General features: G+C 37.7%; 1 protein-coding gene across 1 annotated transcript in view; it reads right to left on the bottom strand.

Moving 5' to 3' along the window:
• Nucleotides 1-15,596, bottom strand: part of LOC149289892 (monofunctional C1-tetrahydrofolate synthase, mitochondrial-like) — an 85,855-nt gene that overhangs the window by 29,855 nt on the left and 40,404 nt on the right. The window contains exons 21-26 of the mRNA XM_089490149.1: nt 9,935-10,074; nt 9,780-9,821; nt 8,049-8,149; nt 6,941-7,118; nt 2,774-2,881; nt 665-817 (exon numbers count right to left, since the gene is read on the bottom strand). Of these exons, the coding sequence (XP_089346275.1) occupies nt 665-817; nt 2,774-2,881; nt 6,941-7,118; nt 8,049-8,149; nt 9,780-9,821; nt 9,935-10,074 (722 nt within the window). The remainder of the gene's footprint in view (nt 1-664; nt 818-2,773; nt 2,882-6,940; nt 7,119-8,048; nt 8,150-9,779; nt 9,822-9,934; nt 10,075-15,596) is intronic.

Genomic DNA, 15,596 nt, shown 5'->3' with positions numbered 1-15,596 from the left:
TCAATACTTACTGGCACATAATGGCTTTACCAATTGATTACTGGCCTAATTATGATGCCACGGACACCGAATAATGTAACAAGTTCATTAATTGCATCGTGAAAGATTTAGGTTTCATCTCAATGTGGTGGGTCTTTGTACGGCTCCAACATATTTGCTTAATAAAAACATCACAAAGCATTCTATGTGCTCCAATCTAAAAGCGTACCAAACACCGAAAAAAATTGGTGCTATTTTCCATACGTGTAGCCCGTTAGTTTCGATATGTCCTGCTAAGTTCCTATGATGTGGGGCAACTGCCATTACCATTGGTACTGACAGGTGTAATGGTGACTTGGAAGAGATGAAGTAGTACATTTCATCTATTCAAGAATGTGCATGCACCTGGTGTATGGAGCATGGAGAATGTGTGTATAAGAGGTATGTTGGGGGTAAATCAATAATACATGAGAAGTCCGATCTAGGTTATCCATCTGGAAATCATGAAGAATGGTTTCTTACTAATACAAAGCAGAGAATGAAGAGATCCAGTCCTGTGCTATAGCAATTTCAGAAAGTATTCTTTAAATTTAAGCTTATCAGCTTGGTCAAGCTGTTCAAAACTTTGAGTTACAGGAGATACTAACTAGAATAATTATGGCAAGAATGATCAAGATACACTTACAGTTCCCACTAGAGGATATATAAATCCCGCTCCAATGCTTGCCCGCACATCGCTAATAGGCAGAATGAAACCAGTCGGGACACCTTTCTTCTCGGGCTGATGAGACAACGATAGGTGGGTCTTTGCCATGCAGATTGGAAGGTTACCAAAACCCTGTGAGAAAGAGTATGCAGAATAACAATCACATCATGGCAATAAAACATTCACTTCTTAATCCCAAATAAATAATTACAGGTATCAATTATGAGCAATTATATGGTGCCACATGAAAGTTACTCACATACTTGAACATTTTATTGTAATAATTTCCAAGACATATAACAAGTTACCAACAGGCGGATAAGCCTTCCAGCGGGTAACTACGGGGTTCTGCATGATCAACTTTTTTGATCTCTAAGTTGGAAAAAAATGGACATAAGCATCCCTTTAAAAAGGCACACACTTGCAGCATTCTCTATCATCTCATTATTCTACAATATATTAAACACCGGCCATCCATTATAGATCCGAGTGTAACTGTTCTGCTGGTTCCGTGCAACTCTCCCCAGAAGGTCCAAATGCCCAGTTGACCAAAAACACTTCTCCGAGAAACGCTGAGAATAGTAGTACTGGAAAACAATTTTATTCAAGGCACTGCACTAATTCTTTTTTTGTTTGCTTGTTTTAAACGATGCAAGATTGTGAAGCAGCTTTCATCTGGATAATTACTGCTTGTTAGAATACACAGATAAGAGTATTGCTTTTCACTGCTTCTTTAAAAAAAGAAACCAAAAAAAAAAACAAAAAACACAAAAGCACCAAGTTATATAGAATATCATCATAGATACATGGTATAAATTCAAATAAAATTTTAAATATTAAAAAACAAAAAAAACAAAAAACGAGTTAAGTTTGTAAATAGTGTATGAACCTGGGGCCTTTCCAGCTATATATGGATAATTTCCAAGTGCAGAACAAAAAAGGGAAATCAAATTATGGAAGAATAAAAAAAAAAATCTTTGATACAGCTGGTCTGACCTAGCATGGGTCACATTCCAAATTGAATTGAAATTACATTCTTAATAAAGTTATAGGACAACTGACCAAGATTAGCTCTGAAGTTCAGGACTGGGGTCCTATTTGCATGGGAACAGATGGTCTCCTGTAAGTGCATGACTATGACTAGACTTCGTCTTCAGTAATTGAGTTGTCAGTGTTAAAAAAAAAAACGTTACTGGTCGAACTGATAAACAAGTTCAAATACTTATATCTGAATCACAGGATCTAGGCAGCAGGGACTTTATCATGACAGTGCAGAGCAACGGTGTCTGAGACGGCTATGTATAACCAATTTCGTACATCTGTTTGCAATCCCTGATGCAGTCTTCCAAGTATGCGACGTTACAAGCAGGGTTGGCCTACCATATGAACAAACTTGGTGGCTACCATGATCTTTTTTTCTTTTGTAAGCATGTTAGAAAACGGGGTCGTGCTGGACTACGGGATGGAGGCGGTGCAATAACACTTACAGGCCAGTTCAAATTCATCAAACATGAGTAGGATCAAGATCTTTCAAAACGTCGCAGCAGTAGCACAGCGGCTCAAACCATATGCGATGAACAACAGGCTCCAGATGTTGTATGGAAGGGCCACTTGGCTTATTCCCCACCCCCAGGCCGGCCCTACCATGGCCAAAACTGTGTGCCTAAGGCTAGTATGGTCTCTGAAGTATATCCTATATACATTACACACATAAACACACAATAAATAATAAAAAAAAAAAAAAAATTATATTATATTATATTATATTATATATATATATATATATATATATATATATATATCTATAATGTCCAAAATTAACAATTGCACACCAATCACCACCTTTTTAGCCCGGTGCCAAGTAGCTGCAACAGCAAATCATAAAACATCCAAAAATAGTTACCGGCACTCCAGGGACTTCTTTAAATAATCACTCCAAAAACTGCAGTTTTCTAATCAACGTTTCAGTCTATTTATTAGACTTTCATCAGGACATCCTGTTGTATATGTATATATTTATTTATTTTTTTTATTATTTTTTTTTCTGAAAGACATCTCTGTTCTTGCCATGGATATTAACACACTTACCTGTTGGCTGTAAACCTCTATTTTGGACTGGGCCTTAGGAGAAAGCTCTATATCAGCAGCACCGTAAACCTTCTGAGCAATTGTTCTGATTTTTTCAGCTATGGGAAGCTGTAAAAAAACCAAAAACAAATAAAAAGTTTAACACACCGTTATTTGTCAAAATTCAACACATACCATTTACAGCCAGATGGCCCTTATCAGAACTGAACCATTCTCCTACATCTATAAAAGCATATTGATAGCATTGAGTTTATCTACCGCATGGAATGTTTCTACAAGTCACTAGAGAAAAACCCACTCAATTCTTGGAAGCGTGGTCATTGTGAATTGAGACCATGGAAATATAAACTTGCAGATAATTCTTTTTAACGGTGAATAGCATGCCAATCCTTCGACAATCCTAGCCCTAATAGTTGCCTTTTTTACACCAAGACTTGCTTTAAGGACTTTTATGTGTATCTGAACGCTAACAACTGAACACAGCACTGACTTTTTATTTATTATTTAAAAAGAAATCATTCTACAACAATACAAAATACATATATGGTTCCTTTCAGAAGCAAAGGGATTGTATTAACACCGCAGGTACGTTATCCCATTCACAATCAGACTAAGCTTTGCCAGAAATAACAGTGTGGAGTCGAGGAGAGATTAACAAGGACACTCTAACCCATAAACGACATGCAATGGTAAATAAACATAATGAGAAACATACATTTGTAGGGTTTATTGTGTGCTTTGTGCAAAAGACACAAAGATAAAGCTTGATAAAAGTCTATGTTAATGATGTCACAGGTCTGCTTAGATGCAGCATCGCATGCCAACATGCAACACAACATGTTAATGCACCATCCATATGCCCTCACACAGATGCCCACTGAATGTTCATTTCTTCTGAGGATTTATCAATGGGGTACATCCATGATAGGTTGAGGCTTATATCCACGTCAAAGTTTGGACATGCATGCATACAAGTGCCTTTGTGTAAGTGGACATGGGTACATGAAATCAATAGGAGCGCGTTCTACGAGTGTGTACAGAGCATCTTTGAAGCTGTCCCACGGGCCAATGCTGGAAAGAAGGCACGTGCGGTGATTTCTGCTCCTAAATAGTACATAATAGCCTATGGAGAACTACAGGTCTCCAATCCAATAATACAAATAGTTACTCCTTTTTAATATAGTTAAATTGTCATGGTTCCAAAATTTGTTTGATTCATCATAAAATAAATTGGAATGTTGTGGGTTTTTTTTTCTTCCCCTTTTGTTGACCATTAATAAAGAAACGGCTTTTGCTCACAAAGCTTTAGATTGCTTTCCTTGAGCTAATAATTTTGAACCATGTCTTTAGTATCAAAACATACTGTTACAGCACAAGGTCATGGTTAGAATTAGCTGCGCAAAACAAAAGCAGGCTAACCTCTCAAATGAATGCCTACATCTGCCGCGTGGGAAAACATAGTACCGAATTCAAGAGTTTAAACGAGACGTTTTTGTAAATCAAAGCAGAATGATGGTGTCAGGATGAACTTTTCAGTGATCAAGTTTCTAGATTAAGTAATGGTTACACTAGAACGGCCTTGATAGTTCTCTAAAGCGTAAGCGAGGTTCACCTCTAGCATTTACATGTTTCCCCTAAAATAAATTAAACTTAACTCAAACCTAAATTATTATTCTTTTTTTTTGTTTTTGTTTTTTTTACTTCTTCTAGATCAACATATATAGATACTCAGAAGGGTTAAACTTAATGGACTTGGTGTTTTTTTTTTCAACCTGGGTAGCTATGTAAATACAAGTTGCTTTCTCTAAATTCCAAGGACATATCTTATAATAACTTTTGGTTCTACAAAAAAAGCAAGTTATTTTTCCAAGGTAAAACGGTCAAAATGTCAACAATTAAGAGAACCAACTTCAAAAATGATGGCGGTAGCAAATGCAAACGTACATTACAGACACAATCTGCAAATAAATGACAAACTTTAAGAACATGTCATTGAAACAGCCAATTGACTAGTGTCACATATAAGAGTTGTCATGAGATTTGTGATTAGTAGGACGAGGAAGTTCAGCTTTGCCCCATGGGAGACTTGTCTAAAATATTGATTTAACTTCTATATTGACTTGTTTATGTTCAGAGTGATGTTTGCAGGCGAGTATGTCTGGGGTGGAAACAGAACAGATCTATTGGCGGATGGACAAAAAAAACCAAAAAACTGGTCAAGCTTGGAGAAATGCATTAACGTCCATTATGAAGGGCCAAACACTAGAGAGAATTTTCCCTGCAAGGAAGGCCAAGTTAGCTTTTCATAATGTATAGTTAACGGAGTAAGGTGAAGTTGTTCAAATCACACACAAAACCCTCTCCAATGAATATACACAGGAGGGCATCTTTTAGATCTGTTACACGCCATGGGACAAGCGATTTTAACTTCATGTTCTCAGGATCTGCATTATTATTCTTCCCCAATAAGTTACCTCTCCCTTGTTGTTATTGATCAGTTCAGGCAGCCTTTGTACAGACGTGCAAGCAGCAGGGAGATAACTTCAGGACAGAATACGGATTACATTATTCTGGCTCCACTGATCTCAGTTTCCCTGACAGAGCTTTTAAACTAACTTACAAAAAAGTTCAGGCATTTACCAAATTTATGGACGTAGTAGATGTTTAGGGTAGATCTTTTGCGTTATGATCCCTTAGCGGACAGTGCCCAAAAACGGGACAAGATATGGAGCGGAGTGATGTAGAGGGAGAGCTTCCTTGCTAGGATTTCTTAGTAACAAACACCATCCCAAGGGTATTTAAATTCTCCACTGGTCTGGGTGCTTATCACCATTCACAGAGACCAGGAAACATCTAGCAAACTTATGAGTGTGAACGAAGACTTACCACTAAAAGCTCTTTACTAGAAATCTCTGAGCTTGGGGCTGGAGCGAGACATTGCGGATATTAAACCTTGCGACCAATTTCTGGTCATTTGAGGCATAAATGCTGCATGGGTGGTTGCGCCTTCACTTAGCCTATGCATTAAAATATTAAAAAACTAAACACACATCAAGATCAACAAAAGCGTGTGCACTGGCCAAAAATGAAACAATCTCGTAAAATCAGGTTCAATTTACTCTTACTGAGGGGATTAAAAATGAATTAGAAAAACGTGTTCCAGGGACCAGGTTGCTACAAACGTTTGTCTCGTCGTATTAAAGATTTTTAGGTATTTGTTTTGTCTCTCGAAGTCTGTTTATATCAGAGGGAAAATATAATAAAGCATATTTTAGCTTGAGGACCATGTTCATGTTGAACGTGAAATATGAGCCTTAACAATAGGTTTTCTAGAAAAAAAAACAAAAAAACCATACATTTCCAAAACAAGTGATATAAGTGTCTTCCATCCATTTAAGGTCTTGTAAATCTTGTTTTAACAAATGATTACTTCCTTTTAACAAGCTGGTAATGCAGACAGACGTCTTATACTAAACACAGTATGAGGCGTGATGTATAGGGTTGAAGTCCATCGGCTAGCTGGGCTCCCTAACTTAAAGAAATATTTACCCCACAGGAACAGGCTACTTACTCAGCTTAAATAGCCAAGTTGGACCCTGGGTTCACAATATGGAATCCATCAGCTCAAATGTTTTAAAATCTGTAACAGGAGAGTCTGCCGGGACTGAAACATCTAAACACTGGAGATTTATAAAGGAAATCCTCCTCTTTTTCTCACCATATGTCCTAAAGCAACATTTCCAAAACTTTTTTTTAAAAACCTTATACCTGTATTGCCAGCTTTTTCCAATTAGGCACCCATAATATCAATGTTTTCTCATCAGATATATCTCTAGCATCGGGATTTTTTACATAAAGTTAAGCAGGCGTGCAAGTATGTTCGTGCGTTCCTCTCAACGTTTAATTTTGACAAGAAAGAAAATATTGTATTAAAAAAGGCCGCTGATGAGTGCCCCATACAGACTACGAGAATACAACCAAACTGAATTCAAACTCCAGGTCAGCAGATAAATCACACACTATTTAATACTCATTTTTATGTTGTAATTCCTTTTTAAGGAATTTACAGGTTAAAAATCTCAAGGCAATATACTTACTTGAGGCTTTAGCCATAATACGACAGACCTTGGCGAGTTACAGTACACTTGTTTAAAACAGAAACTTTACCTTAAGGTCGTATAAATACGTGAAGTTATTTCCTTGACTTGCAGCTCCCTTTACTGCCTGGGCTAGATCGACAGACCCTCTCCCGCCGATGGACCAGTGATTACATGGAACCGCGTCAAACGCCCCGGACTCCTTAGCAATCTTACACACTAGGTCAATCTCTTTCTGGGAATCGGTTCTGTTCGATTGAAATGTAAACAAAGTCAGGCATCAATTCATACCACTACTAAACAGACATGCGGATTCAACATTAACGGTTTAAGCGAATCCAGGCAACATTAAGGTCACTTCTTGGGCAATCTCAGCGCCTACATGCTTCAGGCAAAATACTGTAACTCAGCCAACAAGTAACCCACCTATGGATGGATGTATATTACAACCAGAACTATTAACACTCTGACACTAGACACTCTGAGGAAGCCTATTTAGTAGGTGAAACGCATATGTGCTATTTTTTATTGACCTTTTTAATGTTTTTTAGCCAGAAAGCTGAAAATAAATACGGTTTTTTTTTTTTTTTAAATCATTCTTTTCTGCTCCTGGTATCCTTTTAATGTTTTAAACACGCAAGTTTATATCCTTGGTGGGGATCATTCCACCTACGCCAGGAGGTGTGAGCAATCCATTTATTGCTCACCATATTGTGAGTATATAGTGAACTGTTTTTATTTGTTTTATTCATTTTATATATATACAGAAAGCACTATGCCTATTTCTGTTTACCTTTTTATGTGCACCTTATCCTGAGAACCAAAAAAAAGAACTACACAGGACTGCTGCTAAAGATATCCCCAGGCGAGGATTGTATTGCCCATGCAAGTTTTGTGGGACTAATTGCTTAAGTCCCCCAAAAATGTGAGTATATAGATACAAGTGGGGCAGATAGGTTAAAAACAGTCTGAGACAAATATGCAAGTATGTTTTACCATAACATATGAATTAGGATATTTTCAAATCAGGAACCCTTCGTGTAACGATAAAGAATTTGAGTTTTTGGCTTAGATTTATTCTAACACAGCAATTTCCAATATCTAAGCATGTCTATTGCAGCCTACAGCTGTTATTCATCCAATGCTATTCATCATTAAGGTTTAAATATAATACTTACTTGAAGACGTTTAAAGCAACAACCACTGGAACTCCAAACTGCTGAGCAATTTGAATTTGCTTCTGCAAATTGCAACACCCACGTTCAACCAAATCGAGATTCTGTAAGGCAGATGTGAACAACGTGCTTAAGCCCATTGAAGGATTTGTGTTTGATGAATATCACTACCCAGCTTATTGTCAGGATAAATAATTATTTAATGCTGAATTATTAATATTAATCAATTTGTATTCTACAATCTAAATATCTGAGCATATGGCTAGGCCGATGGCATTCAACCATGTAGCAAGAGGTCTGCTCAAACCTGCGGCCAAACACTATCACATTTCCAGCGTTTGGCTTGAAAGACCTACAGCTCAAGTATCAAGCCACGAGAAAGCTTTACTGCAATCTGTAGGCCGTCTAAGGCTGATCTCCAAGAAAACAAAACAATCAAACAGAGAAATTGAGGATGACAGCAGATTTTTATATAAATTGTTGGAATAAGGGAGGCAAGATCAGGGGCAATGATGTGATGTGTGTGTTGGCATGATTACGTGTGTGAGGGAGTATGTGTGAATGTGTGTGTGTTAGCTTGAGTGTGTGTTAGTATGAGAGTGTAAATGTGTGTGCTAGTGAATAAATTGCTTATGTTACAGCAGGTGGGGAGTTTCAAGGGGCTGGCGGAAGGCACTCAGCTTTCCTGTCCCTTGGGACCAAAGGTGCCAGCCTTACCCTGGACGCAGGGTTGGGTGGGGGTACTGTACCACATATCAGACCAATTTATTATTGAAAAAAATGCCAGCACTTTTAATGCAAATTTAAGCACTTCTCGGTTTAGTACCTGTAGGATCCAATACCATATCTCCTATACTGATATAAAGAACAATTACACTATTCATCTCCAACTTTGCATTTGGTGAGCCTTAATCCCATATTAAAATAGTATTAACAAAGAGTCAGTGGATGGAAAATCCATTGGCCTAAGAGCCCAGTGTAATGTTACAGACAGGGGGAATTTGCACCAATGCCAAGCAAAGAGGTGCTAGAAACAGGTTTTTAAGCAAGGAGATCAAACATTCTTTATAGGCGCTTTGGTCACATTACGTTACCACGCTGTAATGGCGTGCCTGCTCACAATTTAAGGGCATGAGGTGTGTGTGACATGGCAGTCCACTTGCAATCTATAACCTAGTAATGCTGGGAAGTTTAAACAGTGAAACAGTGTTTTAAAATCCGACAAGAATAATACCAAACCACACTTAGAATGAATGTTTGCAAGATCACAATAATGAAATCCGTGTTTGATTAAAATGGAAAATGTTTGTTTGCAAACTGCTGAAACTTCTAAAAAAAAAAAAATAAAATAAAAAAAAAAAAAGCATACTAAATGGGTGGTCATGGCACTTTTTTTCCTGGACAGCCAAACAACCCAGATCACAGAAACAGCAGGTACTTCTCAACTCTGCAGGGTATATGCAAGCTGAGAAAGATGGAGGGCTTCAATTTATGTCATAAACAAACCGAGCTCACTGGTCTTTTAAATAGCCACATCTTTAATGTGCACCGGTTAAAGCCAAAATACTTTTAGTTATTAAACCATGTTTTAGATATTTAAATGACCATAACTGGGCTTATGATTTAAAAGGCCAATATTTCTACTAGACATATATGCCGGAACAGAAAAGGTCATGACCATAGGATCACTGCATTCCCCAAACCCGATTGCATGTTTTGTACGCGATTCAATACCTCTTCTGTGTATTCTCTTGCAAGAGGCGCACCAGATGAAACCTGAAATCACAAAACACAGCGCATCTTAATACCGATCAAGTTAATGGGAGATGGGTGGGGTGGGTCGTCTTCACAAAAATCAACCTTAAAAACAGAATATAGGAAACAATTACATTGGGGCCACCTCCATGCATCTTCAATGCGCGGATAGTTGCAACGATAACAACCGCATCAGGAACCAGTCCAGAAGATCTACACTTGATATTGAAAAACTTCTCCATTCCAATGTCTGCTCCAAAACCAGCTTCCGTAACTGAAAATAGACAAAAGTTTAAAAAATTAATAAAATAAATTTGATAAACACAAACAACACTTTGCTTATATTAATACTTATTTTTGGTGTTAAAACAGCATTCATGATCTTTAGTGTAGGTTTGCGTGGTGTATAAAGAGATATACCCACACACAAGCCACTTTTGGATTTTAAATCAGATCAGTCACATTGCAGGTAAATCAAATGCTGGAATCACCATCACCTGCCTCTAACCTCTCTCTCTTTGCAAAACGAATCACGCATACATCGTGTGTTCTGGCGGCACAAGCATCTAACCAATGCGGGCCAATGACAGGCATGCAGTCTCTGATTATAGAATAGTTATCCCGCATAAGAGATCACATGAGTCAAATCACATTTTGGAGAAAATAAGGTCATTGTTCATCTTTGTAGGCACAATGTCTTTGTATTTAATAAGCTTACAAAACACCAAGGTAAAAAAAAGTAGAACGTAAGATGCCAATATGTTGTTGCTACATACAGTTGTATGAAACCCACTTAAAGGTTTTAGAAGCTGCACTGCTCATCATGTTCATAACTATATTATATATATAAAAAATGATAATGTACATGAAAGAGAAACTTCTGAAGTGTCGGATATCCTCAGAGAGAACTTCCATTTAGCGGTGACATCAATACGTGGAAGCCTTCACACAAACAGCCTACAGGCTGCGCGCTGCAAGACAAAGGCTAAGGCAGTAATATCTGAGCTTGACGTCTGCTCGAGGAAGGAAACAGGACACGGTTCTAAACCAGCGGGGATGAAGGCAACGTACTGCAAAGGAAATTAAGTGGAGTGCACGTAAGATGAAAACAATAACGCGTGCCAAGATATTACATTGGAAAGTAGCATGTGATCACATACACCCTGCAATCACTCGTATATTATTTCCTTCTTTCCAAAAACAGGTGCCAAGGAAAATATCAACAAAAACGCAGCTCTGAGGGATATCTGTTGGTTTAATATAATTTTGCTCCGCTATTTAACCGATTAAGGAAGCAATTAAACAAGGAGTTCAATAGAATGTAATTTAGAAGATGCTCACTAAAGACTACTTTGCACAATCCATATAACTTTAAGACAACAGTCAAGGTCAATGCATTATATGAGACGGTATTATGGGTGGAGATCCTCTTTTAATCACATAGCACACGAATAACTTGTTAATCCTACATTTAAAACGATCATAGAATGTATGTAATGGTTCATAGTGAATTTTGTTAAATAAAAGGAATTATTTTCTTTTGGATTTTAAGCTCAAGAGTGGAGCCCTCATAAGCCCACCATTCTGCCCAGGAACTTTGCGTAAAAGTATCATAAGGCAGATGGCAAGTTCCTCTTCTTGCGTCTGTCTGTGTAAATTTTTATTTGTTATGGTTGTGCCAACAACCTCATTGAAATTGTACAGAACTGCGTGTTTAATCAATAAAGGACAATACTATTAATAATAGAAAAGCTCAGTTTTGTGTCCCTCATACCAAAAGGGAGTGTCAGCTCCATGGCAGGATATTATGGCAAATAATTGTTGTCACTGGCACATAACAAGGCCCCTTTCTAATTTGGTTACATAAATGTAAAGTGTTCATATTCAGCTCTAAATAACATTGATTTTGGTTTTATTAAGAAGGACGATCCTCTTCAGTTTTCAACCGTCCATGACAACAAGCTTGCCTTGCTAGACAGGAAGTGAAGCAGGATCAGCCCGAACTGTTTCTCCAGTACACTATGGCAGCTGCCCAACATGCTGGTTTGTGAACTTGAAATATTACAGTCATAGTTGGGTTAATTTTGAGGAGAATTTTTTTTTAACGTTGATAATTAAGGTATACACCAGGTTTGGCTTCCGGATATGGGAGTTTAGCTTTCCACCTCAGAACAATGCAAAAAGGAAATGGAAACAGCAGAATGCATGCTGCCATTTGGGCCCTTGATGTAAACAGAACATTCCCATGGCAGCTGTACATATGCAAACACAGGAAAGAGCTCTCATGCTCGTAGAAGATGGTGAACCCTGAACCATGGAGAAGATCACAGGAAGGTTATGGTTCGCTGTCAGTGCTAACTCACGTTACTAAATGATGGCACAGTGAAGAGGTCTAGGTGCCAATAAAGCATCAAATAGCTCCTGTTCTCAGGGCCTGCATGATTATTCATCTCCAATTAACTGAATTTCCCTTATTGTTAGAGTTGCTGACTACTGCTTATTGGTCTAGGCAGCTTTTGCTCATCGTGCAGGGCTATGTAACATGATGGTGCTATATAAAACAAAATAATTAATAAGGAACAAGTGATGAGAAAGCCCTGCCACAGATTTAAGCATCTAGGAGGTCAATGTTTAAAGATATTCCCAAAACAATTAAATTGTGACCAACATAAAATGCTTTAATAATATAATATTTAAATAACTTAGTTATGCTACACGCTGTGATAAGCTGACCTTTTTCAAAAATATTGACCCTTTAGGATCCCACCATAAAAAAAAAAAAAAAAAGTCCACTCAGCAGTTTACCAATTAAGGTAAACAAACTTCTCCAATACTGGAAACTATAAATTCTTAGAACTAAAAGAGATCCTTGGTTGAGACCACGGTGCTTAAGCAGGGATTCTGACATGCTAGTAAGATAAGTCTCTATTGGAGTGTCATCACATCAGAGTGTGACCATTAACCCGCAGACTCAAGTAAAACTGAGAGTTTCAATGTGAAACCCTTAGGATTCCAACTGTAATCAGTCGCATTGGGTAAATATTTTCATCTGTATTTGTATGCAATTGGTACATGATAAAACACTGACCGTAGGAAAGGTGTCAATATTTTTCACAAACTCCTAGCCTGACACTCTTGATAAAAAACAACAATTTGTACATGAAAGGTACAGAATTTTGTCCCATCCAACCCTGCCAAATAAGAATTAGTACTTTGTAAGTACCTTAATATACAATTCTACCAGTAAGCATCCCCATGCTGAAAAAGTGTGTGTGTACGTGGGGTGGTAGATCACCCTCTTATACTATATGTTGGTTTAATTTGGATTTTAGTTACCTCTTGCATTCTGCCTATAAACCACATGCATGTGTCGGCATGCATGGAATTTCAAATGTAAAGTCAATACCAAGACTTTCTTTACATTGGGTGCTTGCCCATCTTTACCATGTGCTGATCATGACAAACACCAGATGACATGCCATATAATTTTCTTACAAACAAAAACCTGGATTTGACATCAGCCTTTGTGGTAAGGTTTCTGGTTCGTATCATATGGAATCACATGTCGTTTACCCAAAACATCACTTTAGGCGCTGGCTGTTTCTTAGAACAGTTTTATGCCCCCCACGACCTGCCTATACGCCATCGTCACTCCTGTTTAGACAGTTTGCAGAAGAGCTGTTAAACTCACTGACCACACTATACGTTTTGACCTGTAAGAAGGACTGGAGCTGTGACTCTCTAAATCTCTACGAACGAAAAAAAGTAAAAATAAATAAAAAGGATATTAACAGAATTGGACCATAATTAGGGCTGCAACAACTAATCGATAATGAAAATCGGTGCCAATGAATTTCATTATCGATTAGTTGAATCGATTTTTATCGATTATAAAATGAGGGTTTTTTCATAGCAAATGCTCTGGAAAAAAAATACCCTTCGTTTTATAATCCGTTATAATCCGTTTCATTCAGTGTGACAGCAGTTCCTACTTAGCAGTCTCTCCCTGCAGTCACTGCAGATTGGCCCTGCCCTTCTTTCTCCCAGTCCCTCCCTGCAGTCACACTGAAGAAAGGCCCCGCCCCTTTTCCTATAGTGTCCACATGGCTGTGACACTCATCTCATTGCGAGTATAAGATTAATATTTGGGTAACAACATTTTAATAAGCTTTTTTTTTTTAAATCACTGATGACATCATACCTTTTCCTGCTTATTTTAGACTCATTGTGCCATTTTCTTTCACTTAAAAACTTATGTTACTAAATTAAAAGGATATTTAGTTAGAGAGGTTAACACAGCAAAGGGTTTCTAAAGTCTATTAATTATTAGCAGGCATGCCTTAAAATTAAGAGGAAATATTAAATCAAAATTCTTGGCAAGAAACACGAAAATGTGAAGTCCTAATGTAATTGACATGCCATGCTTCAGGGGGAAAAAAATAAAAAAAATGTACAGTTCTAGAAATTGCCCACTGTATTTGCTTTTTGCTTAATACATGATAATATCTCCCTATATACACATCCTTAATATGCTCCAGTTCACATTCACATATGGAGTTTGTTGGCTATTAATGAAAAAAGTCATATCTTTGGAGCTCCACTGAATATTCTTCTAGGAGAAACCTAGCAAGTTTTCAGTTGTCTTGTAAGAAAGAAAACAGAGTCTGCTAAAGGCTAGTTACAGCAAGTCCATTACAAAACATAATATACTTACCACGTTAATCTGAACCATCAATTTCTGGTAGACGTCACATTTCAAGCCGAGGGTGTGAGAGGCCAAAGTATCTGCCTATGACCCTTGACAGGTATAAGACACTCTAGTGAACAACAAATCTGATACCAGATCTACTTCTTGATTGTCCCACATTCCTAATTGTAATGTGTGAGATCACCCAGCCTCCTGGGTTTCTTCTCCTGTCCTTAGTCCTTTTGGCAGCAGTGACACCTGACACAAGGGGATGTCCGATTGTATGACCAGGCATTCCAGCAGGAAAGGTGTACAAAGCACTGTCTGACTAGAGTTGTCGGCATGGAACCAGTGATGCTGACAATAGAAAGAATGTAGCCTGTCTTTGGACAGCTTGTGTGCCATGGAGAATTCCACACTGGTGCACCAAACACTGGATGTGCTATTAACCCGAAGGAATTAATCTTGGTCTTTTAAAAAAAAAAATTTTTTAATAGTTTGACAGGTGAGCAATATTTCAGACATCATGCATATGCAATGGCTTCCACTATTCTCAGTTTTCCACTGAAAGGTGAACTTTAAGTGACCCTTTTATTATGTGTAATGCTATCCACGCAGGATCTTGTTTGGTCAAGATAAAAATCACATTTATGCCCTGCAAATAAATTCCACATGTTCCCTACAATAGCCTTTATTAGAGACCGGTTTAAATAACAATGCTAATAAAGACATTCTACTAAAGTCAAACAAGACCCATTATCATTAAGTGCTCATTTTCATAACATTTCTGAAAGCATTAAAGTACATAAACCTTAAAAGAAACTTCCCAATGCAGGCTAAAATGTCAGCTGTATGGGTCAAATGTATAAACTTGCTGTGCATTATGCAAACAAATGGAGATCAACAGTGATGGGTCATGTTGACCCAAATGACCTACAAGGCCCCATTTAGCATGTAATAGAATAGTTGAAAGTGTTAAGGCTGAAGACATTACATATTCACCAACACCAATGTATGAAATGACAACTGCACAAAAACAAAGCAGAAAAAAATAGAATTTTCCTTTATTTACCCATTATGCCTGCAGCTGGCAAAGCTTTAAATTAATT

This window comes from Sceloporus occidentalis, unplaced genomic scaffold (assembly GCF_023333645.1).
Source record: "Sceloporus occidentalis isolate IW3139 unplaced genomic scaffold, rSceOcc1.0.p SCAF_42, whole genome shotgun sequence".
In the NCBI taxonomy this organism is placed as follows: Eukaryota; Metazoa; Chordata; class Lepidosauria; order Squamata; family Phrynosomatidae; genus Sceloporus; species Sceloporus occidentalis.
Note: the sequence above shows the minus strand (reverse complement) of the source record. Positions and strands in the feature narration are given on the sequence as shown.